The sequence below is a fragment of the Macrobrachium nipponense genome, chromosome 17 (assembly GCF_015104395.2).
Source record: "Macrobrachium nipponense isolate FS-2020 chromosome 17, ASM1510439v2, whole genome shotgun sequence".
Classification (NCBI taxonomy): domain Eukaryota; kingdom Metazoa; phylum Arthropoda; class Malacostraca; order Decapoda; family Palaemonidae; genus Macrobrachium; species Macrobrachium nipponense.
The window spans coordinates 89,734,322-89,757,447 of record NC_087210.1 but is presented as its reverse complement, the minus strand read 5'-3'; the positions used below and the strand labels follow the sequence as shown (position 1 = coordinate 89,757,447).

At 39.0% G+C, this 23,126-nt stretch overlaps 2 protein-coding genes across 4 annotated transcripts in view; one reads left to right on the top strand and one right to left on the bottom strand.

Annotated features, from left to right (window-relative positions):
• The window catches only part of LOC135196464 (retinol dehydrogenase 13-like), a 152,690-nt gene that overhangs the window by 8,567 nt on the left and 120,997 nt on the right, over window positions 1–23,126 (top strand). The window contains exon 1 of one of the 3 annotated variants that reach the window (XM_064223316.1): window positions 17,274–17,363. The exons of the other annotated variants lie outside the window; for them this stretch is intronic. The gene's annotated coding sequence lies outside the window, so the exon portion shown is untranslated. Of the gene's footprint in view, window positions 1–17,273; window positions 17,364–23,126 lie in introns of those variants that run through there. 3 annotated transcript variants of the gene reach the window in all.
• LOC135196460 (myosin heavy chain, muscle-like) lies at window positions 312–16,675 on the bottom strand. Its single transcript, XM_064223305.1, has 22 exons — window positions 16,521–16,675; window positions 13,880–14,471; window positions 13,698–13,725; window positions 13,185–13,287; window positions 12,838–12,927; window positions 12,290–12,452; window positions 11,994–12,097; window positions 10,766–10,903; window positions 10,146–10,415; window positions 9,767–9,937; window positions 9,248–9,578; window positions 8,920–8,972; window positions 8,475–8,562; window positions 8,093–8,210; window positions 7,367–7,484; window positions 5,732–6,205; window positions 4,594–5,480; window positions 4,391–4,469; window positions 4,035–4,280; window positions 3,116–3,903; window positions 1,423–1,876; window positions 312–1,250 (listed from the first exon to the last, which is right to left on the bottom strand). Exons 2-22 carry the CDS (start codon window positions 14,385–14,387, stop codon window positions 732–734), a joined length of 5,730 nt encoding a protein of 1,909 aa, XP_064079375.1. The 5' UTR covers window positions 14,388–14,471; window positions 16,521–16,675; the 3' UTR covers window positions 312–731.

Sequence of the window (23,126 nt, the reverse complement as noted above, 5' to 3'; positions counted from 1 at the left end):
TATATATATATATATATATATATATATATATATATATAAATTTCCTTGCTTAACTTTATCCCACTTCGCTTCCTTCTATAAAAAATAAAGCCGTACATTTTTAAGCATTCACTGTTTTTCATCTCGAATACTTTCCTTCATTTTAGATGAATTTCGATTGTATTTATCATAAAGAAAGAATGAATCGTCTGATTTGAACGTTGGTGAACTTAATTCTTTTCCACAATATTAATGCAACATAATTCTATGCCATAAGTTTTCCAACCCGTCGTCCAGTTTTGAGAGCAAAGAGGATATGATATAAAAATCCATTGTTTTTTTTTTGCTTTATTATGCAAAGATATATGTTAATTTCTATTTTATTATCCTTCCTGTTTTGCGTATAAATAACAAATATTTGTAAGCAGCGCAGCATCCTACGGATTCATTTCGCATACGAAGCTGCTTAATAACAACGTATATGAAGATCTCTGTTGCGTTCCTTGAAGTATAGTAATCCAAGTTACAAATTCTAAGTTTCTGTCAACAAGTTGTTATGATGACTAGTAGGGGTTTGCTGTCTTCTACTAGAGGTGTATTTCTTTCTGTTTCTTTCCTAACCGATATACTGATGGAAGAGTGTGTGTGTGAGTTGAACAGCAAATGAGGCATTCGAAACATCAAGGAAGGCTCTTTTTTTTTTCTTTTTCTTCATCCCCTACGTGAGAATCTCTTCGAAAGTCGCCCCCATCTTAAGCCCTTCCCTCGGCCTCTTCCAACTCCTGCTGCGCCTTGCGGAATTTGGCCAAGTTCAGAGCGGCGATTTCCTCGGCCTCCTCGATCTGGCGCTTGTAGGTCTTGATCTTCTGCTGGAGGGTGTCGACGAGGTCCTGCATCCTCTCGTGGTTCTTCTTGTCCTCGTCGGACTGGAAGGTCAGCTCCTTGATGCGCCTCTCGCACTTCCTCAGGTTCTTCTGGGCGTCGGAGTGGCGACGGGATTCGTCATCCAGCTGGGATTCCAGCTCCTTGACTCGGCCTTCCAGTTTGCTCAGAGCCTTCTTGGTGGCCTTCAGGGCGTTGCCCTCGACTTCCTCCAGGCGGACCTGGAGTTCCTTGACGGTGACTTCCAAGCCCTTGCGCATCTTCTCCTGGTTCTGGGCGTGTTCCTGCTCGGCGCGGAGCTCGTCGGCGAGGCGGGCGGCGTCGACCATGGCCTTCTTGGCCTTCTCCTCGGAGTTCTTGGCCTCGTTCAGCATCTCCTCAAGATCAGCCTGGATGAAAAAGAGAAGATTCATTATGAAATATAATTTTTTTTCGGCCAAACCAATTGGTCCAATAGTTTATCTAGACTATAAATAAATATCTGCTCAGGCGTTCCAGGACACTAAAAAACCTATGATGATTTTCATTTTGTTCACACGAAGGTGATTTTGGAACACTTACATGCAAGGTTTGCATCTCTCCCTCCAGCTTCCTCTTGGACATGGTGAGTGAGCCATTCTGGGCGGTGAGGTTGTTGATCTGGTCGTTAGCATCGGCCAGCTCGGTCTCAGCCTGGCGGCGGCCGCGGTCGGACTGTTCGAGAAGCGTGCGAGCCTCTTCCAGCTCGCCGTTGAGGGCGTTGGCGCGACGCTCGGCGATAGCGCACTGCTCGCGGCACTCGGAGGAGATGCGCTGCTCATCCTCGATGCGGGCCTGCTGGTCCCTCACTTCGCCCTGCAGCTTCTTGATGTGCTTCTGGAGGTCGGAGTTGGCCTTATTGGAGTGGTCAAGTGCGATCTCGAGTTCGTTGATGTCGGATTCCAGTTTCTTCTTCAGCCGGAGAGCCTCGGCTTTGCCCTTGGCCTCCACTTCCAGCGAGGCTTGGAGTGAGTCGAGGGCGCGCTGATGGCACTTGCTGTGGACGAAGAAGAGAAGAGATGCCATTTAATACTATATTACTACTTGATATTACCGTTATAACACTTTCTAAGTCTTTACTGTGACTTTTACTTGGAATTATGTAGCATTTATGAATAATCTGGAAATGAGAAAATTGGTGTCCCTTGCTATCTCTCTCTCTCTCTCTCTCTCTCTCTCTCTCACCATATAGATATACTCAGTTGTATTATTTTGTTAATTTTCAATTTCTTATTTTTCATTTCCGCTTGTACGGTTGCATCTCCATCGCATTGTAGTTTTTGGTAAGATTGCCTTGATTATAAACACTAGTTAATGGATGAAAGATTTTCCCTACAAAAGAACAATTAAATTCCGCAGCACAAGCGACAGCTTTTAGCCTGTCCTTCAGATCTATAGCCTTTGAAGATAGGAAACGTTACAGGAAGCTGAAGAAATGTTACAAAATGATAGACACCAGAAATACTTAATGCATTAATATTCCATGAGAGTTGTGAAGGAGACCAACTATGCGATATATTAATTATAATATATAAATATATATTATATATTATATATATATAAAATATATATATATATATAATATATATATAGTATAAAGTATATATGATATATATATATAGATATATAGAATATATACATAGATATATGATTATACTATAGATATATATATATATATATATATAATCTATATATATCTATATATGATATCTATATAGATATATAATTATATATAATAATTATATATATATATATAATATAGAATATAATATTAATATATAATAGTCTATATATAATCGCATATATATATAAGATATACTATCATACTAATATATGAATATATAATATTATATATAATATATCTATCTATATATGTCTATATCTATATATATATATATATATATATATATATATATATATATAGTATATATATATATATATATAATCATTATTATTATTCTGTAAATAATACCTATTCAAATGGAACAAGCCCACTACAGAGACCATAGACTTGAAATTCAAGCTTTCAATGAATAGTGTCCATTAGGAAGAATTAAGAGGAAGTAAAGAGAAATACGGAAAGAAGGGCTCCCACTTATTAAAAAATTAATTAATAGATAGTTAGATAGATAAAATAAAGTATTAAGATGCAAGGAGATGAGTATGAGGGTAGTAATGCATTGCATTTTCTCTTGAACCTATATATGTATATATAATGAATTTTCCAATAACATACCGTGTATTCTCGAATTCTTCCTCTTTCTCCTGAATACGTCTGTCAATCTCCTGCCTGACCTGGCTCAGCTCAAGCTGGCTTCTCAGGACCTTGTTCTCTTCTTGCTCAAGGGCAGCTTCAGCCTCCTCAAGAGCGGCCTGGAGCTCCTCCTTCTCAATTTCGAGACGCTTGGAGTTCTTCTGGAGCTCGTGCAGTGAGCGTCCACCCTCGCCGATCTGGTCCATGAGATCCTTGATCTCATCGGCGAGGTTCTTGTTCTCGCGGCGAACAGTGTCGAGCTGATCCAAGTTCTCCTCGTAGGCAGCCTTCACTCTGAAGAGCTCAGTGGAGTAGTTGCGGCACTCCTTCTGGGAGGCATCGAGTTCCGCAGCCAAGTCGTCAACCTTCATCTTCCATTCGCCGATGATTCTGTCGAAGTTCTTCTGCTTCTTTTCGGCGGCGTTGGCCAGTGCTTGTGCACGTTCAACTTGGATCTGCATGTCCTCGAGCTCTGTGCTGATGCGCTGCTTGGTCTTCTCCAGGTTCATGTTCTTCACATTAAGAGCTTCGATCTGTGATTCAGCTTCCTCGAGACGAGCGGAAAGTTTCAGTCTGGCAGCCTCGAGCTCTTCAACCCTTGCAATACCCTCTGATTCATACTTGGCCCTCCACATCTGAGCCTCAGCGTTAGACTTGGAAAGCTGGCGCTGAAGGTCAGCCTTGCCTTCAGTTTCTTCTTCCAGTTGTTCACGAAGACCATCAATGTCGTGTTCCAGGTTGCGGAACTTTCCAAGGAGAGTAGCACGTTCCTGGAGAGCAAAAGAGAAAGTCCTCATGTTTCGGTCAACTCGGATTTAATTTTGTAGTTTTTCTGTATTATTTTGACATTGAAAAGAGGCTTTATTTCTGGATACCGAAACAAGAAATGCATTTAACTTACCCTGCATTCATCATCAGCTAATTTCCTGGTATCATCAAGCTGGTTGGAGAGTGACAACTTGATTTTGGAGAGCTGGGCAATCTGGTTCTCAGCTTCTTCCAGTTGGCGGAGAAGATCTGAATTTTCAACAGCCAGTTTCTTCTTGGTGGCATCGAAGTCATTGATGGTGCGGTTGGCTTCATCCAGCTTAGACTGAACTTCGGTCATCTGGTGCTGCTGCTGCTTGATTGTCTTTTCAGCTGCTGCCTACAGTGGGACGAAAATTGCATTTTGTGAGTTTTTGAAATATTCATTGAGCAAGGGGAATGAGATATTTGTAAGAGCTGTTCTTGCAAGATGGAATGAAATGTACTTACCTTGTCCCTGCCCAGGCTATCCATAGCAGCCTTAGCATCATCAGCTTCCCTCTTGGCAGACTCCTTGTCCTTCTCAATCCTGTAAGCGAGAAAAAACAGTGCTTATAACATTAGGAAAACTGTTATTGGGCAAGCAATATGCACAAGCTTCCCTGCTCATCTTCAGCAGTGTAAAAGTGAGAAAGAAAGACATCACTCATTACCTGGCCTTCATTTTGTTGAGATGGTCAATCTGTTCTGACATCTCAGAGACAGCGTCATTGTGCTTCTTCCTGAGACTGGCAAGTGCTGCCTCATGCTGGATGGTGATTTCTTCGAGGTCACGGCGCAGCTTGACAAGTTCAGCTTCGCGCTTCTTGTTCAGCTCAATCTGAGCGGCAGTAGCGCCACCAGCTTCGTCCAGACGCTCGCCGAGTTCTTCCAGCTCGCGACCCAACTGAGTCTTTGACTTGTCAGCCTTAGAACGTGCCTGCCTTTCGTGTTCAATCTCTTCCTCGGCTTCCTCGATGCGAGCCTGCTGTTCCTTGATTTGCCTCTGGAGCTTGGAAACGAGTCCTTGTTCGTCCTCGAGCTTGGATGCCATGGCGCCAATCTCCTTTTCCTTTCGCTGGATGGTTGACTCCAGTTCTTTCTGGTTCCTCTCGAGATCAGCTACGGCCTCCTGGGTCAGTTTGAGGTCACCTTCAATCTTCCTCTTGCCCTTTTCGATCTCGCCGCGCATTTTCTTCTCACGCTCCAAAGAATCCTCGAGCTCGTCGAGTGTCTGTTCAAGTTTAGCCTTGACCTTGTTGAGGTGATTGCATTTGTCCTCGATGCTCTGGATGTCTTCGCTGCTCTTCTGATTGCATTCCTGCAAGTGCTTCTTCTCCTTGTTGATCTTGTTGATAAGTTCATCCTGGTGAGCGATCTCTTCGTTGAGAGTTCTGATCTGGTGATCCTTGGTGGCTTTCTCCTGCTCGACCTTTTGGACAGTAAGTTCGAGATCTTCAATGTCCTTCTTGAGGCTGTTGATTTCCTGATCAGTCTTCCTCTTACCCTGGAAAAGTTGATTGCGGGATTCCTCCTCTTGTGCCAATCTCTCAGTTATTTCCTGCAATGTAAAATCACAAGGGTCCATCACAAAATGTTATGCACGGATATGTAGAGCATATTAAGTAAATTCCATGCTTAGGTTAGAAATGCGAGACTAGATATCATATCACTAACAAGAAATGGGTTTGTACTGCAAATGAGTTCTGCTCACAACAGTAGCCTTAATGTCATTCCCATTTAGAAAAATTTCAATAAAAAATTTGTTTACTCTGTACTTTACTTGATAAAGAAATTTTCCCTATGACTTACATTAAGCTGAGCTTCAAGATCAGCCTTCTGACTTTGGAGCTTGGCTTGCTTGTCCAGGAAATCGCTCATGTTACCCTTGGTGGAATCAAGCATGGACTGGAGGTTATTCTTCTCCTCAGTAATGTTGGCTAAGGCAGTTTCCAGGTCCTTGCGGAGTTTGGTCTCCTTCTCAAGTTCGCCTTCAGCCTTCTGAGCCCTCTCCTCTAAGGCACGCATCTCATCCTCAACACGGGTGACGTTGAGAAGAGGCTTAACCTTCTGCCAGAGGCGGTACCATGGCCAGGTGCGCATTTGCAAGAACTTCCTCAAGTTGCGCTGTACGACAATCAGGGCCACACGTTGCTCTTGGAGCCTAGTGTAAGCCTTGCGACTTGCGTATCCTCGAATCCATGACTGCATCCAAGACAAGATTTTGGCCAGACGGTCGTCACGAATTTCTTCAAGAGCACCGAGGACACCAGCTCGGAAGAAGACCTGCAATGCCAACAGAATTTAATGAAATCTCAAAGAGGAATTTTCATTGGACGTAGAACAAATGGGGGGGGGGGGGAGGAAATGTAACTGGTATGGATCATGACGAGAAGTTTGGTAGAAGGTACTGAAATTATACGAATACTGTCTCAAGAATATACTGGAAAACTGCGTTTCTTTTCTTCGTGCTGTTGGGATGGTCTCAATATGATACAGAAGGGGTATTTGGATGGCAAAGCTTAATCTTTAAGTCACGGTTTTCTAACATGCTGTAACTTACTCCAAGTTATATGTTAACTCATAGTATTAGTTGACTTGTCAGAATTTCTAGATCCTGTACTTCGATGGATAGGAGGGATTTGGATCTACAGATACGAAAGTTGGGAAGATACTTGCTAGTCTTAGAAAGTATTTATGATGACACAATACCTTCCCTGTCCTTGCAATTCGGGGATTAAACTCATGCACTGTGGTGTTTAACTTTCCCCAGCAAATTAATCAACAACATACATGGTGAAAATCATGGAACATGTGGGGGAGGGAAGGGCTTAATTTGTAAATATAGAATATATATGGAAGAACTTGTATCCAGTGCAGCAGTCCTGTAAATTCACCAAGAATACAGAGGTGGGCAAAAATACTAATATACCAGCAGTTGTCTCAAGACATTTGTGATCATCAGTGGAGGTGGGATGACAATGGAAAAAGGTATTGATTAATCAGGGGACATTTACAAAACGGGTTTCAAGTTCTGTTTATCTCACGAGACATCTGTCTGCTAGAGTCAAGTGAAATATTGGAGATAGGAGCTTTGGGAGGAGTCCCAGAGTACTTTTGGGTATCTGCTTAGACCAGGAAGAGATGGATATACTGCATCGTCGTTGCTCAGTGCTGATGAGTGCATGGCTGTGGCCCCAGAGGTTCGAGTCCGAAATGGAAGACTGGGGTACAGGGTAGAGGGTAGAAAAAAGGTGGGTAATTCACTGGTGCTCATGAGGTATCAAGGTCGTCACAGAAAATAAAATCGGTGAATATGACGAGGGAGGACAACAAACATCAAATGTGCAATGAGGAGGGGCGGGAGTGCGTGGAGGGATCGGGGGTTTAAGTATGAAGGTAGTAATGGGTTTGGTCACGATAATCATTCTGCTCTGTCGTAAAGACCTTTGTGTTACCGACGCGGAACTGCTCAGCTTCCAGACCAGCCTTTTCGAGACAAACTGTGGTGGCTTTCTTTGGGTCTTCGATCTCCTCCATCTCCTTGGGGGCCAGGATCTTGTAGCTATGGAAGGAGGATGAGGGGACAGTTCAAGAAATGAATATTTCACATACAAATTGTCAAAGGGATCAGCAATATCTCTCCATAAAAAGGACAATAGTGGTCTTTCCGTCTGTTCGCCTTGCCTCTTGCAGGGATGATTGATGATGACTGATTATTGTATAATTCAACCTAACTCTCGATGCTAGAGGTTTTTGTTGATTCTGATGAATTTTTAGAAATATATTGCATCCGTCTATGTAAATAGTAAAATATGTTCTGCTTCTGTTAAGTGATCTAGATATATTTTTCTCTCTTGAAAAGAAGTGTAGTGAAAACACAAACATTTGATATTTCGCGATGACTGAGCTAGAACTGCATTAAACAAAAACCATCACGTATCTTAAATATCGTCACCGAAGACATCTTCAACCGTACTTTCCCAAAGCATGCAACGAAAATTCTTATATCAAAAACTGCCATGTTGAAAATGGATTACCGTTTGGCCTTATAAGAATAGGTCAATATGCAATACTTTATAAAATCCTCATATACATATGATGGAGAGAAAACTAAAGCCGCTAAGACTCCAAGGTGAACTTAATTAATGTTCTCTCCTGGATGAGACTCACCGGTGCTTGAAATCAGGATATGGCAGCCTGTTAGGGAATCCCTTACGGCAGATACGAATACCTTCAAGCACACCGTTACAAGTCAGCTGATGCATGATCAGTGGGGCGTCGATGACACCTGAAACAAACGGAAAGAAGAGGACGGGTGAGAAGAATTCGGTGAAAGTGAGAATTGATGGAACTCGGCTGAGCAAAAGATGAGAGTGGGGGTTTAAAAGCTAATGGGAACGTGACTTTGTACCTGTTATGCCAGTACTTGTCATGTTTGGAATCAAGCCATGATTATTGTGAATGAAATTCGGTTAATGTTTCAAGTTACTATTACATATCACTTTTCAAAATTTTAATTAATCAGCAAAAAAAAAAAAACACAGTTTATTACCAGGAGATTTAGTTTCGTTTGGCACAATGCAACGGATGAAGTGAGGCTGGGTTGCATTCAAGGTGGCCATCAGCTTGTTGAGCTGTTCCTGTAGAAGATATAAGTGAGATTTTATTACATAGCTGTTATGGACTAGAAGTATCTCGGAAGAAAATGAGGTAGCTACGTGTGAAATGTGACGGGTAATTTCCTTAGAGTTATATATTCTTTACGTATCTTGACAGTCTATACTACTACAACAGTGTTCTCAAGAAGTGACTTTCTATAAAAGTTACGGAACTTGCAGAATATTCGGGTATTCTTGTCTATCAATTTCAAATTGCATTGATGATAATAAACTCGGAAGAACCAAAGTGAAATGTTCGCTGAGTAGAAAGGTTTATTCTTCTGTTATTTATTCTAAATCCTGCAAAAACTTAAGTATATAATGAGTAGTGGTATTTACCCTGTAAGCGGATGATACAGTCTTGAAGCCGCCACCCTTCTTACCACGAGCATCTGAAATAAAAAAAAATATTTTTATTTGCGATTTTAATGTTTGTCGTGATTTTCGCAAGTGAATCACCTTTGTCGGCTGTGATTCAGTAGCATTTTTACCAGGAATGATATATATACCTAAAGTCCGTTCGTTTTGAAGCTTTGAACTTTTAGTCTAGTCAGCAAGCACATTAAGACTGAAAGCAATATCGATGTCTTACTGTCAGAATTCTGAGTCTTGCTTTATTTTTTAAAGAACTGAGAACTATGAACACCACGACCATTTGCAGACTTACCCTTGCCACCGCCAGCATCACCGGACTGGCCGGGATGGTCAGAGAAGATCTCGACAAGCAGGGCGTTGCCACCCTTCTTGAACTGATCGATCACCGTGTCGTTCAGGGGATCCTTGTTCTTCTCGAGCCAGCCAGACAGGTTGTAAGTGACGGTACCAGCGTAGTGGACGATGGCGAAGTGACCCTCAACCTGACCGGGCTTTGGTGGCTTGGGCTTGATGAAGACGGCGGATTTGCCCAGGTGGTTGACGTTCAACTTCTCCTGGAAGGTCTTGTCGGTAGCCTTGGGGAACATAGACTCTTCCTCAAGGATGGCGAGGAGACCCAGTTTCTAAGTGAGGAAAGAAGAGGGCCTTTAGTTATAAAGTGGAATTACCAGGGGCTTTAAGATTCTTGGCCGCTTTCCATACAGTTTCCTTTAATAGATATTGAAATATACACCAAATCTTCTCGGAATATTGAGGAAAATACTCGAGCAAAGGTGTTATATTGGTTAATCCCGTTTCTAATGCTGGTTACCTTTTCAAAGAGCTCAATGCAGGCCTGGAGATCCATACCGAAGTCTACAAAGGTCCAGTCGATACCTTCCTTCTTGTATTCCTCCTGTTCCAGTACGAACATGTGATGGTTGAAGAACTGCTGCAGTTTCTCATTACAGAAGTTGATGCAAATCTGCTCGAAGCCGTTGTACTGTCGAAAAACATGACAAATAATTTTAGTTAGTTGCTTTCGTTTAGATACTAAAACACCATTTTGCATAATTTCTCAAGTCCTCTTCATTATTCAGCAGGCGAACTTAATCCTACGGCTCAGACAAAGCGCTTTTAGACAACTAAGGGCCTTTTATTTGAAACCTGAAAAAAGCTAAGTCACAGATTCGTAAAATCCGCGAACTTACGTCGAAGATCTCAAAACCGGCAATATCGAGTACACCGATGAACATGGCACGCTTCTGGCCAGTCTCAAGGGTGACGTTGCACTTCTTGACCAACCACTTGAAGATACGATCATAGAGACCCTTTGACAAGGCGCCCACGGAGTAAGAGCACTGCTCGACGTTCATACCCTTAGCGACGAACTCAGCACCGACCTTGATCTTGGGCTTGCACAAGTTCTTGTACAGTTCCTCTCCGTCAACACCCAGAAGCTTACCGATAATCTCACCAGCCTGTTTGCGTTAGTAAAGAGAAAGTCGCTGTCAGCGGTTGCAAGAGATAAAAGCATAGTGTGTATTGCATTAAGATTTACTGAGGTCATTCATTCTTCCCGGACTTTGAAGTGATATCCATACTCCAGCATTTACAGGAAAATAAAAATCAGATTTCTCAGTTCAAGTTACTGCGAGTAATTTAGTCTTGCAACGCTGGCAGACTTTTACCCGTGTTTACTGATGTGCGTTGCATTGGCTGTGATATTAAATAGTACATACAAGATGGAAATGAACATCTTTAGAACATTTCTGTCAAACGTAAGCTACGGTTTATCATTTGGATCCTCGAGAAACTGAATTTTACTTACAGCAGTACCGTCGGGTTCGGCCTGTTCCTCTCGACCCCTCTGCTTGAACTTGCAGTTACTGAAGTGCATGACAGTAGCTGTGATTTTGTATACGTCCTCCTTCTCTTGTTTGCTGAAATTCAGCACGTCAAAAGCATCCTGGGAAGAGAAAGCGAAACTTGCTTTTTAAAAAAATGATGACGATGACTCGCTGAAACGGTATTTGAAGAAGGATCATGACTGACAAAATTATATGCATGATTAACCGTGATCTTTATAGAATAAATGGTATATGAATCGTCACATATTCTATATTACTGGTAGGGTATTTGTATAATTCCATTAGACATTATTTATTAATAATTTGTGGTGAACATTAGGCTGGCGAATGAATATACAAATAGTAATTTCGTCGAATTAATCGTTAACTTTTCTGTGATCACAAGGATGTGATTGGGAGAAAAGAGAAGTTTTGATACTTGTTTCTTGTCGTGTGGTGAGTTTTGTGTGGTTCTTGGAGTTAGTGTGTACCAGTGATCGCATGTCAAGCTACTGCTGTAAGAGAGAGAAGGGGAAAACATTTTAAACAGGTCTCGAAGCGAGACAAAATCAGTTCTTAGTACAATGGAATCATCTCTGAAGAGCAACAGGTTTTCAGGCAAGAAGAAAAAGGGGGGGAGGGGGGAGGGGTTGGGGAAACACTCAGTTAAAGGGGGTCACTCCGAACCGAAATGCACTTGGTAGGGGTTGCAACAAACTACGGTTGACGGGGAATGGGGAGAGTCTAGTTCAGGGCTAAAAGTACAGGGCTGGTCTAAACCTTACTGAAGAGCTGGAAGAAACGTCAAACTGTAAAGCTCTTCCTCCAACTTCAGCTGCGATGACCCTGGAAGTTGTAAGTTGGAATTTTAGGGATTCTGATCCATGGATGAAAATGAGGGACTTCCAGATTGTTCCCATAGGAAAGAATGAGTCTCCAGTGTTTACCAATGTGTGGCAAACCGGTACTGGACTCAGTACCTTTTACTGAAGCGCTAATTTTGGTGAAAAATTTTATGCATCAACTATGATGTGTTACCCATTTATATATTTCAAGCCCTCCAAACTTGTTGCAGCAAACAAAGTAATTTACTAAAAATGACACCAGTTTCCCCTTCTACAAGGCATCAGCGTCACTTGGGTTAAACAGTGGGTGAGAAAAGGTTCATGATATTTCTAAATTTAGTCCTTGACTGTGACCGATACTTACGTCACAGAACTGCATGTCCTCGGCGTCGTCGATGGAGGGGACAGTGACCTTGCCCTGAGATACATAGTGGTAGTCGTAGATATCGTTGCTCAAGAAGCACGTTGCTGCCGATGGAGGGTAAAAAATAGTGAATAATGAAATGAGGCAACTGTAAGCTTTGTTCATCATCATTGGGAGTGAAAGAAGGGGAAAGTAGGGTGTTATAACACTTCACCAATGCGAATGTTTGAAAGATTTTGTAACAGAAGCAGGGAGGGAGTGCCTCACCTGCGTTTCTTTATCACTCTTATACTCACGCTTGATGGAGGCGATCTGCCCTGACATCATCTCGTAGAAGATGTGGTAGGACCTCTCCAGGGACTGCTGGGAGATGACACGGGCCTTCTCCAGCAGGTAGACCTCAATGTCACCTCCAGACAGCTTGCCGTTGGGAGCGAAGTGGATACGGATGAACTTACCCTGTTGAAGCAATGGAATAATAACTTTAGAAATGACAGGAGATACTTTTTTTTATTCAACTTTAATCAAACCTTGAAAGTTTTTTAATTCTCATTAACTGGAGTTAGAAAATTAAAGGTCCTGTGCTTCCTGTTCTATTTTGAGTCTAAGACTAAAGTCATTTAAAAGTCATAGTTCTGTAGTCTTTGCAATTCTGTGCTATTTGAATATAGGTCTTCACAATAACTAAGTTGGTTAACAGATTAATGTATAACTTCTTTTTCCAAAGTCACTATTTTACTTTATATTCGTCTGAACCTTTGTTGTTTGGGTAGTCATGGTTTTCCTTTATCGAATCTAAGATAAAAAAAAAAAAACAGAGTTTTTCTGGTGATCTTCAACTTACGAATCGGGAGGAGTTGTCATTCCTGACAGTCTTGGCGTTACCGAAGGCCTCCAAGACAGGGTTGGTCTGGATAATCTGATCCTCCAAGTTCTGTTGGAAGAGACGTTTGTGGATGAGTTTTGCAAGATGGCTGCCGGAAGGAAAACTTAAAAACTATATTGTTGTACTTTTCACGAGGTCCTTAGAGCATTAACAAATTTCTTAACCTATTCCGCGACGCTTTTTATTAGCTGACGAAATTCAAGTTTATTCCACCCTATGTGCCTGACCTATATCACATGCTGTCATGAAACGCGTGTGTGGTTTGCTCTCTTGGGACAAAAAGAAAAAGCAAGCGAAATTCTTACCGGTTTGGAAGTATCTTCCTTGGCCTTGCTGCTGGCACCGACGTTGGCGAAGTATGACAGTACCTTCTTGGTGTTCTCGGTCTTACCGGCGCCAGACTCACCACTGGTTTTGGGAGGGGAAAAAAAGTAGTTTTCGATAAGTTTTCTTCAAACTGTTAGGCTTCCGTGAATAGAATGGGAGTTCATTTTAAAAGCTCGTTCATATCTGGTTAGTTTTTCAATGAGCTGACTTGAAGTCAACGCTGACATAATTTAAGTGAATAAGAGGTCTGGTATGGACTTCTGGCCTCACAAACCAACCGAGATGAACTGGCTTACTAAACTTAGGTGAAAAAACTAATAATTTGTATTGCCTGATTTTTTTTTATAATAGCTTTTGGTAGAAAACTGCAGTGATACAACAATAGTGCAATATTTTACATTTTTATTCTTAATTAGCAAAACAATATCACCAACTATGTTGAAAAGCCCAAAGAATGAAATCGGTACTAACAAAACGAAGTGTATACTTACGTAATCAACATGGACTGGTTCTGACCACCTGGAAGTATAATTGGTATGTTTTATAATAAAGAACCAAAGTACGCAGATTCAAATATATAGGGAAATTACATTTTTTCCTGTGTTAAACTCAGAAATTTCACACAGTGAAAAGTGATACAATGCTGAATCACTCAAAGCAAAAGCTTCCTCACCCTGCAACATGTCCATGTAGGCGCCGTCAGAGATGGCGAAGATGTGGGGAGGAACTTCATTGCGCCTCTTGCCCTGGTAGATCTTGACGACGCGGTTGGTGTAGATGGGGTAACGCTTGTAAGGGTTGACGGCGATACAGAAGAGGCCGGAGTAGGTGTAGATGAGCTTGTTGACGTAGCGAGACTTCAAGTTGTACAGGACGGAAGCATCGTTCAGGTAGGTCAAGTTGGACATGTCCTCGCACTTCTCGAACTTGGGTGGGTTCACCTGGGCCACCTGTTCCTTCTTGTAGGCCTTCGTCTCTCCGCCAGCCAGGACATTGATGAGGTCGCCCTTCGTGCCCTGGATTTCACCCTCGAGGAAGCCCTCCTTCTCGTGGGGGACCCAGCAAGCCTTCTTGGCGTCGTAAGGCTTGGTCTGATCCTGACGTTTCATCTCCAAGGAGACGAACAGGTACTCGCTGGGATCAGGGTCGGGACCTGTGCTCTTCTTGACGTGGCCAGGCATGGTTGGTGGTGGTGGTAGTTCACTTACGGGGCGAAAATAAGGTGTTTAGCAGCTCGATGAACTCACAAACACGAATGGTACAACCTGCAGGGAGGAAGAAGGCCTCAATGAAATGACTAGAATGTTGCTTATAATAATATGGTGCTTATAATATTTGCAGAACCTTCGTAAGTATGGGATATTTACTTAGTTGGTTGGTACTGATGTTAATTGATTCTTGAACGGCACAGAATTTTATAAAATACAACTGCATGATAGATTATTCCATTCAGAATGTCAAGATGAAAGCAAGATGATAAATCCACCTTTAAGACCCATCACAGAAAGGAACGCTGTTTGGGGGACCATGAATTCGTAGGAGAGAAATTTCACTGTTACACTTTACTCAGCAGACCTAATTACTCAGCATTCACGTTATTCTGAATTTTGATGTTTTGCTAGTCAAAGGAAATCTCGAAGCAATTTCTCTATATCTAATCTCACTTTTATGGTTACTTACATCTATATAAACATATATACATATATATGTATAAATATGTATATATGGTAAAAATGTTCTGTTACAACAGAATTCCATCTAATAAAAGGAGCCCATAAACACGCCAAAATATAGAGGGAAAATACTATATTTCAGAGACTGCTGTCTCCCTCTTCAGGAAGATGAATCTACCGAAGAGGGAGACAGCAGTCTCTGAAATATAGTATTTTCTCTCTATATTTTGGCGTTTTTGTGGGCTCCTTTTATTAGATATGTATATGTATATATGCAACACACCGGAAGAAATTATCGCGTTGCCATAGATAATTTTTTGTAAAGTCCAAATGTTCAGATTCGTTCCAGAATAAATGATGTATAATGGGTCTTATTTTAACGATAAAGTTGTTCACAATACTCTAGTTCTTCTATAGACTTCATTTGACTTTAATTGATGTAGAAGCTCGCGTCTGTACTTTGAAAAAATACAAGAGTTTGGGTCAAGGGGGACATTAGGTACAGACCTAAGCTAGGAAGCGTGATGTTTAGTTTGTTTTAACCCTGAATTTACAAAGCGAATTAAAGTTTGATTTTTTTCTCAATTTTGCTTGGTTGCAGTTTTATAGCAATGCCATTTAGCTTTTTAGCGAAGACACACTTTCAGTGGAGGAACTTTATAATTTTAAGGATTTCGGAATGTCACAAGAACTAAAGTACTGATGTGAAATTTTTGAATTTCGATGGTTAAAAAGTATATCTTAGCTTAACCAGACCACTGATCTTATTAACAGCTCTCCTATAAAGGGCTGAAGGCCCGAAGGATTAGATTTTTATTTACGTGACTAGGGACCAATTGGTTATACTGAGCAACGGGACCTACAGCTTATTGTGGGATCCGAACCACATTATATCGAGAAATGAATTTCTAATTGCCAGAAATAATTTCCTCTGGTTCCTCATTGGCAGCAGCAGGGAGCGAACTCGGGCTACCAGATTGGTAGGCGAATGCCCAACCCCCACGTCCAATGAAGAACTAAAGAATTTTGAGAGCTCGAAACGGTGAGGAACTGGAAGAATCCTTGAAAATGCAGCATGAACGGTAAGAACTTTCAAAATAACCACGTTCGCGGTAAATATCCGTGTCACATTGTGCGCTCATCAGTATTAACAAGTAATAAGATATTGAAAAAAAGGGGAAATCGATCTTTTTAAAAGGAAGTCGTCAATGGGACATTTTCCAACTCATGAGAAATTTACGAAGTTCAGGAGATACAAGAAAACGCGTACAAATTCCTCGCAAACTGAAGTCCATCGATTTCAAGTATCGAGTGTGGTATAGCAAACTGCAGAGCTTTTCTATTTCATGATTCGACTGACCCTAACAGAAACTCAGCGGCTGAATTTGAGAATGAAATCGATCAAATTCCACTTAAGTGTCCGGCCCCCATCGCAATCCTGAGCACCATTCACGAGTCGGTCAGCTCCTGGTTCCTCTACGTGTATCTCAGACGATCCCCAACAACCAGAGGCACCTCAGAAACTTTTATTATAAGATCACTGGACTCGGATATGCACAGCACTACGAGAAAACACTACAACGAGACTTCTTGAGGAGACTTCTGGAGCAGAAGAACGAGAATACTCAAGTCGAAACGTACTGATGATAGTAATTCCCCGAGTGAGCACCGCCTGGACCCCAGCCCTCGTCAGCGACAACAGCCGAAGCCTTCAACGAGGTCTTCTTATACCCTCGTCCTTTAGGGTTGGGGGGGAAGAAAAGGGGCGTGGGTGTGTGGGTGGAAATATGGCGAGTAGGCGTTGATGACGAGGCACAATAGAGGTGGAACTGAATCCCTAAGAGGCACTATAAATAACACCTTTCGCCCAGCCCCGATTTTCCTCCCGTTTGTGGGGTGGGAGGATCGCCAAAAAGAAAAGACGAAGACGAAGAAACAGAAGAAGAAGAAGCAAACCAAACCCGGCCGTCTTCGAGGAAAATAACATTTAAGCCCTCAGCTTTAATAAAACTTCATGTGGGGGCACTCCTTCCCCCTCCCCTTCAGAAAATAAGTCAAATATTTATCCTTTTAAAACGTTCTGTTGACTCTGAGCAAAGAATTCCCAAAAACTCACTTCAAATGGCGAAGAAAAGTAAGACTTAGAGATTATGGGGAATGTTTTAATTGTATTGCCAAGAAAGGGGGTCTTGTTTTTTGTCCTTTTATTTTTGGTGTGAAGGTTGGAAGGCTACAACAGCTGTCTCCCCGCTCTGTGTAACGAGTAATCATATTGCTGCTTACAAGAAAAGGGCAGTCCCATTGGAGGATATTCACTCCTCTGCCATGGCCCGGCTCCGTGGATGAAAATTCTCTTTCCGTCTCTCGACTTTTCCCTTTTGTTGCAATGTTGCCTCAGGGAGGATTATCCGAGGCGTTTCTAGATGTGGCATTAATCTGTGATTTAGATTTGGTATTGTTTCTCGTCGTTATGGACGATTTAAGGTGTAGTATTGCTTCTAGTTACGGTTTTCAATCCGCCCTGCCCTCTCTATTACGTCTGCGCTTATTGTGCCTATGTCTGGTTCCCATGTTTATCGCAATTTTTTTTTTTTTTTTTTTTTTTTTTTACAAGAAATAAAATTTTTAGCAACTTATTTATTCCGAGTATATCACGAATTTGTTAACATTTTCGACATGTTCCATGACCTTATTCGGATTGAAGCGTGAGCTTTATTACCCCGCTTATTCGTACGTAACTTCTCCACCAACTTATTCATTCCCAATAAAGATTGTAATCCTAAATCAGTCATAATCTTATCTACAATTTCCAATTACACAGTAATTTTATTAACTTTTACATGTATTAATATATAGATAGATATTAATATCTTATACTATAATATATATATAATATTATATATCTATATTATTAAATATATATATATATTTCATACACTAACTTAATCCATACAAATCTATCACCGATATCTGATTTTTCCAGAAAATGCTTCTCAAAGATTTGTGTTGAAAACGAACTGGGAACTTTGCTACGACCATGTCCGAGATGCGTTTGATTCGTCATCAGTTACTACCTAACCATAGCCTAACCTAACCTAACCTTACTCCTCGATCTGTCCAGTCTTTTGGTCATTCAAGTACTCATAAGGAAAGGTATTTATTCTCGGCACACTGTCTTTAAAATTTGAGAAAGGATTATATGTTTATTAACATTTTAAATGGGTTTCTCTGTCATATAAAATTTGGGTGTGGTTACCTGACCAATAACCTATTAGACGGGTTTATCTATATATTAAGAAGACCGGTTTATCTGTATATTAATATTTTAGACGGGTTTTATCTGTCTATGAAGGTTTCAGGTGGGTTTATCTGCCTATTAAGAAGACATCTACTGAAACATATTTAAAATACTGCTACCCTTAAAAAATTCTCATTGCATTTTAATCATTTAATTACATTTCTATCTACTTATGCATTAACCTGTTAATTTATTTATTTGTTTTTGATTATTGAATCTCATCTTTTTGTATTTACTTTTTTTTTTATTTCATATCATCCTCTTTTGTATTATTCAAATGGACGCCAATTTTATAGGGAGCCTGAATTTCTAAGGCAGTGGTCCTTGTGAGCTTCATCCATATGGATAGGGTTCATTCTGAATAATAATAATAATAATAATAATAATAATAATAATAATAATAATAATAATAATAATAATAATAATAATGATAAATAGATAAATAACTGCTGTATAGTAGGTGTTATCTTGTTGTTTCTAAACCAAACAACGTGGAACTTAAATCGTCAATGAGGATTAATTGTTGTCACAGTTTTACCAATAGAGTACACTTCTAGAATACAGTAAGTCCGCGATCTATCACTTTCCAGTCGTCCTGATTCCTGGCTGAGGATCTATGCATATGGAGGGACTCTTATTCCATCTCCACGAATCTGAATACGGATTCATTTCAGAATCTTATGTTTTCAGATCACAAGCACATTCTTCTAGTCGACAGATAAACCCTGTTAAAATGCTCATAGTTAGACGATAGATAAAACCGTCTAAAATCTTAATAGACAGAGAATACGTTAATAGAGAGACGTGTTTAATATGTTAGACAGATAAACCCTTTAAAAATTGTAGTAAACAGATAAACCTTTTTAACATTATTTTGATAGACAGATATACCCGTCTAAAATCTTCTTATAGACAGATAACCACGGCTAAAATCTTCTTAATTGATAGATAAACCAGTCTAAAATCTTTGTAGACAGTTAAACCCTTTCAAAATTCTAATAAACAGATAACCCCTTTTAAAATTAGCTCAATAGACAGATAAAACCGGCTAAATCTTCTTAATAGAAAGATACACCATTTTAAAATCTTAATAGACAGTTGAAACCTTTTTAAAATATTCTTAATAGACAGCTAAACGTTTTTAAAATATTTTTAATAGACAGATGAACCCTTTTGAAATCTTCATAGACAGATAAACCCTTTTAAAATTAGCTCGATAGACAGTTAAAACCTTTTAAAATCTTAAGAGACAGCTAAACCTTTTGAAAATATTCTTAATAGACAGTTGTACCCTTTTCAAATTTTCTTAATAGACATAAAATCAGCTTATTAGACAGTTGAAACCTTTTAAAATCAACTTAATAGACAGTTAAAACCGTTTAAAATCTTAACAGACAGCTAAACCCTTTTAAAATCATCTTCATAGACAGAAAGTCCTCTAGAATCATTTCATAACTGGTAAACAAACGGAGCAGATAGCGAGGTTGTTGGTGGAATGGTGGATATAGCAAATTTAGTGAGGCAGAATACGCAGGGAATTTCTGAAGGTAATTCTATTATTTATTTTAGATTCATCTATAGAACTTAATCCCTTCATTTCTAATACTGATTTTCAGGCCTGGCAATCTTTTGGGTACCTCAGATAATCAAGATGGGTAGAGATGTCTCGAATATTAGTGTAAATAGTCCAGGTAAAGGTACAAATCTTTTTACATTTATTTTATTATTATTATTATTATTATTATTATTATTTTATTATATTATTATTATTATTATTATTATTATTATCATTCATTATCTTATTCATTACATTATCTTATCATTACATTATCATTATCATTATCATTATCATTATCATTATCATTTTATTATTATTATTATTATTATTATTGGAGAAACAAATCCACAGTTATGTAAATGTACATATATTTAAGTTTAAAACAGAAAAGATAGCTTTCGGGAATCTGTACGGTTCCCCTTATCAATCTCAGATTGATAAGGGGAACCGTACAGATTCCCGAAAGCTATCTCTTTTCTGTTTTAAACTTAAATATATGTACATTTACATAACTGTGGATTTGTTTCTCCATTTGAAGACTCGTGCTACTATGAGGAATTTTTAATTATTATTATTATTATTATTATTATTATTATTATTATTATTATTATTATTATTATTATTATTATTATTATTATACGGAGGATGGAACTTATTCATATGGAAGAAGACCACCAAAAGGGCCCATGACTTGAAATTCAATCTTCCAAAGAATACGGTGTTCATTAGGAAGAAGTAAGAGGAGGTAAAGATCCCACTTATTAAAAAAGGAAAAATAAATGGATAAAAAGATGAAAGAAATTAAAATACAAAAAGGATAGTATTACGGTAGTAATGCACTGTATCTTCACTTGAACTTCCGAAGAGGGTACAAATCCTCTCTGTATCTTGGAGTGCTTTAAACGATTCAGGAGGAATTTCTGGCATTCCTGCATAGTAACCCGAGATGCAGATATAATGTTTTTTTTTTATTTATTTATTTTTTTACTTAGAAATTTGTCAAGTCTTGTATGCCTAGGAGAGGAGACACAGAGTCGGTCGTTTTCAGTCTCCACAAAAATGCAAGAAAAAGAGAAAGAACACACGTAACAGAATCCACCTTCCCACCCCCAACAATCTCTCTCTCTCTCTCTCTCTCTCTCTCTCTCTCTCTCTCTCTCTCTCTCTCTCTCTCTCTGTCTTCGTCGCCCACTCCTCCTCCCTTTGCCTTATAAGCATCTAATGAGAGGAGGCAATGAGAGTAAACGGCACCTACAGATCTCACTTTCACCCCTCTTGCCTCACTACCCCAACTTCTTCTTCTTCTTCTTCTCCTTCTTCTTCTTCTTCTTCCTTTGGCCCCTCTGAAGACTTTAACTTCCCCCTCCTCCCCTCCCGCCCACCCTGAAACAGTGGCGTCTACACGGAGGATAATTTGGTCTTCACTTTTATGATTTCATATTTCACCTCTGTATTATTATTATTATTCAGAAAATGAAGCCTATTCATGTGGACAATCCCACCACAGGGGCCATTAACTTGAAATTCAAGTTTCCAAAGAATATTATGGAGTTCATTAGGAAGATGTAAGAGGAAGCAAAGGGGTATACAGAAAGAAGAAATCCCACTTATTAAAAAATTAATTAATAAATAAATAGCTAGAAAGGTACCAAAATGCAAGGAGATTACTATTAGAGTAGTAATGCATTGCATTTTCGCTTTAACCTCTAAAGTTCTACAGTCCAACGGTGCGTGAAATATTGAGAAGAATATTCTTAGTCTCTGAAATATAAGAGGGTTCTTTAAATGGGCTTCGTGTGACATCTAAGGTGCGAGTAGAACTGGAGGTGAATCGCGAAATTAAAAGCTCCTAAATATCCATAAAATTAATTCAAAATTACCTCCAAAATAAATGAATGCTGGGATTGCGTGTCGTATCCAATCCGTCTTTAGTTCGTCTCAAAAGGTATTTTTTCTTATAACAATTATATGGGTGTTTTCATGTTCCTTTGCTTTATTTTTTTCCCACTGGTATATAATATATGGAAGTCTCAGAGTTTGTTAAATGTAAATAAAATGGTTGCTAATGACTCTTATTTAGATTATCTACTGTGTATTTATATTACATATTCATATATAGATATAGATATATATATATATATATATATATATATATATATATATATATATATATATATATATATATATAAATCATGCAAGGATGGTTGTACTAGGATATTTAGATACGAAAAAGTAGGTGGCTAAGAAAAAGAAGGTATTATGGGCAGTGTAATGGAAATTTTTTGGAAAAAGGCTGCCCGTAATACTATACAGTTCATGAAGATGCCCGACTCTACAGTAGGTTTTGGAAGAACTGATGATGATAATACTTTAAAAATCAATATACATTTACATATATTCATATATATATATATATATATATATATATATATATATATAATATATATATATACGTATTTTTATACGTATATTTTATATATATATATATATACATCTATATATATATATATATATATATATAATATATAAATTCTAATGTATTATATAAATATATGTATTATATATATATACGTATAAATATATATATATTATATATATATATATATATATATATATATATATATATATATATATAATATCTTCTTTTTCTTAACCACCTACTTTTTTGCATTTAAATATCCTAGCACAACCATCCTTGCATGATTTCCAGACCCTACATAGCAAACAAGTTTAAAATCCAAAAAATGAATTGCTCCTTCACTCTCATTTTCCAATCTAGATCGATGCACTATCACTAATCTCACCTGTTTCACCTGGCATGATTATTCTTACTCATACAGTACATGAAGTGATACCTTGTTGCTCCATCACCCTTCACCAGTCTTCCTGGTGCCACAGGCATTGTACCTTGCAGCTACCCAGAGAGAGAATCACACTATGTCCCTCCCATTCTTCAACGCATGCACTTTGCACTTGTCTCAGTCACTACCTAGACATCCAGTTTCCTCACCTTTTATTATTATTATTATTATTAGTATTATTATTTGCTGCAAGAAGACCTTCATGAATACAGTTTTTTTTTTTAAATAGTGGCAATTTCAGCCGCGTTTATTTTGTATAGAAGTTCTTCTATTCTTCTTATTACTGACTTTTCCTCTGTACTCCAAGTGGCTATTAAAATGCCATGACACGAATCCCCCATTTGGCGTTTTAATAGCCAGTTTGAGTACAGGAGAAAAGTCAGTAATGAGAAGACTAAAGAAACTTCTATACAAAATAAACGCGACTGAAATAGCCATTATTTTCAATAAAACCTGTATTATTATTATTATTATTATTATTATTATTATTATTATTATTATTATTATTATTATTATTATTATTATTATTA

Coding starts and splice junctions, on each gene's coding strand:
- LOC135196460 (XM_064223305.1), bottom strand. CDS start 14,387: ATGCCTGGCCACGTCAAGAAGAGCACAGGTCCCGACCCTGATCCCAGC. Junction 8,211..8,474: donor AAACGAAACTAAATCTCCTG/GTAATAAACTGT, acceptor CGTTTGTTTCAG/GTGTCATCGACGCCCCACTG. Junction 5,481..5,731: donor ATCTTGAAGCTCAGCTTAAT/GTAAGTCATAGG, acceptor TTTACATTGCAG/GAAATAACTGAGAGATTGGC.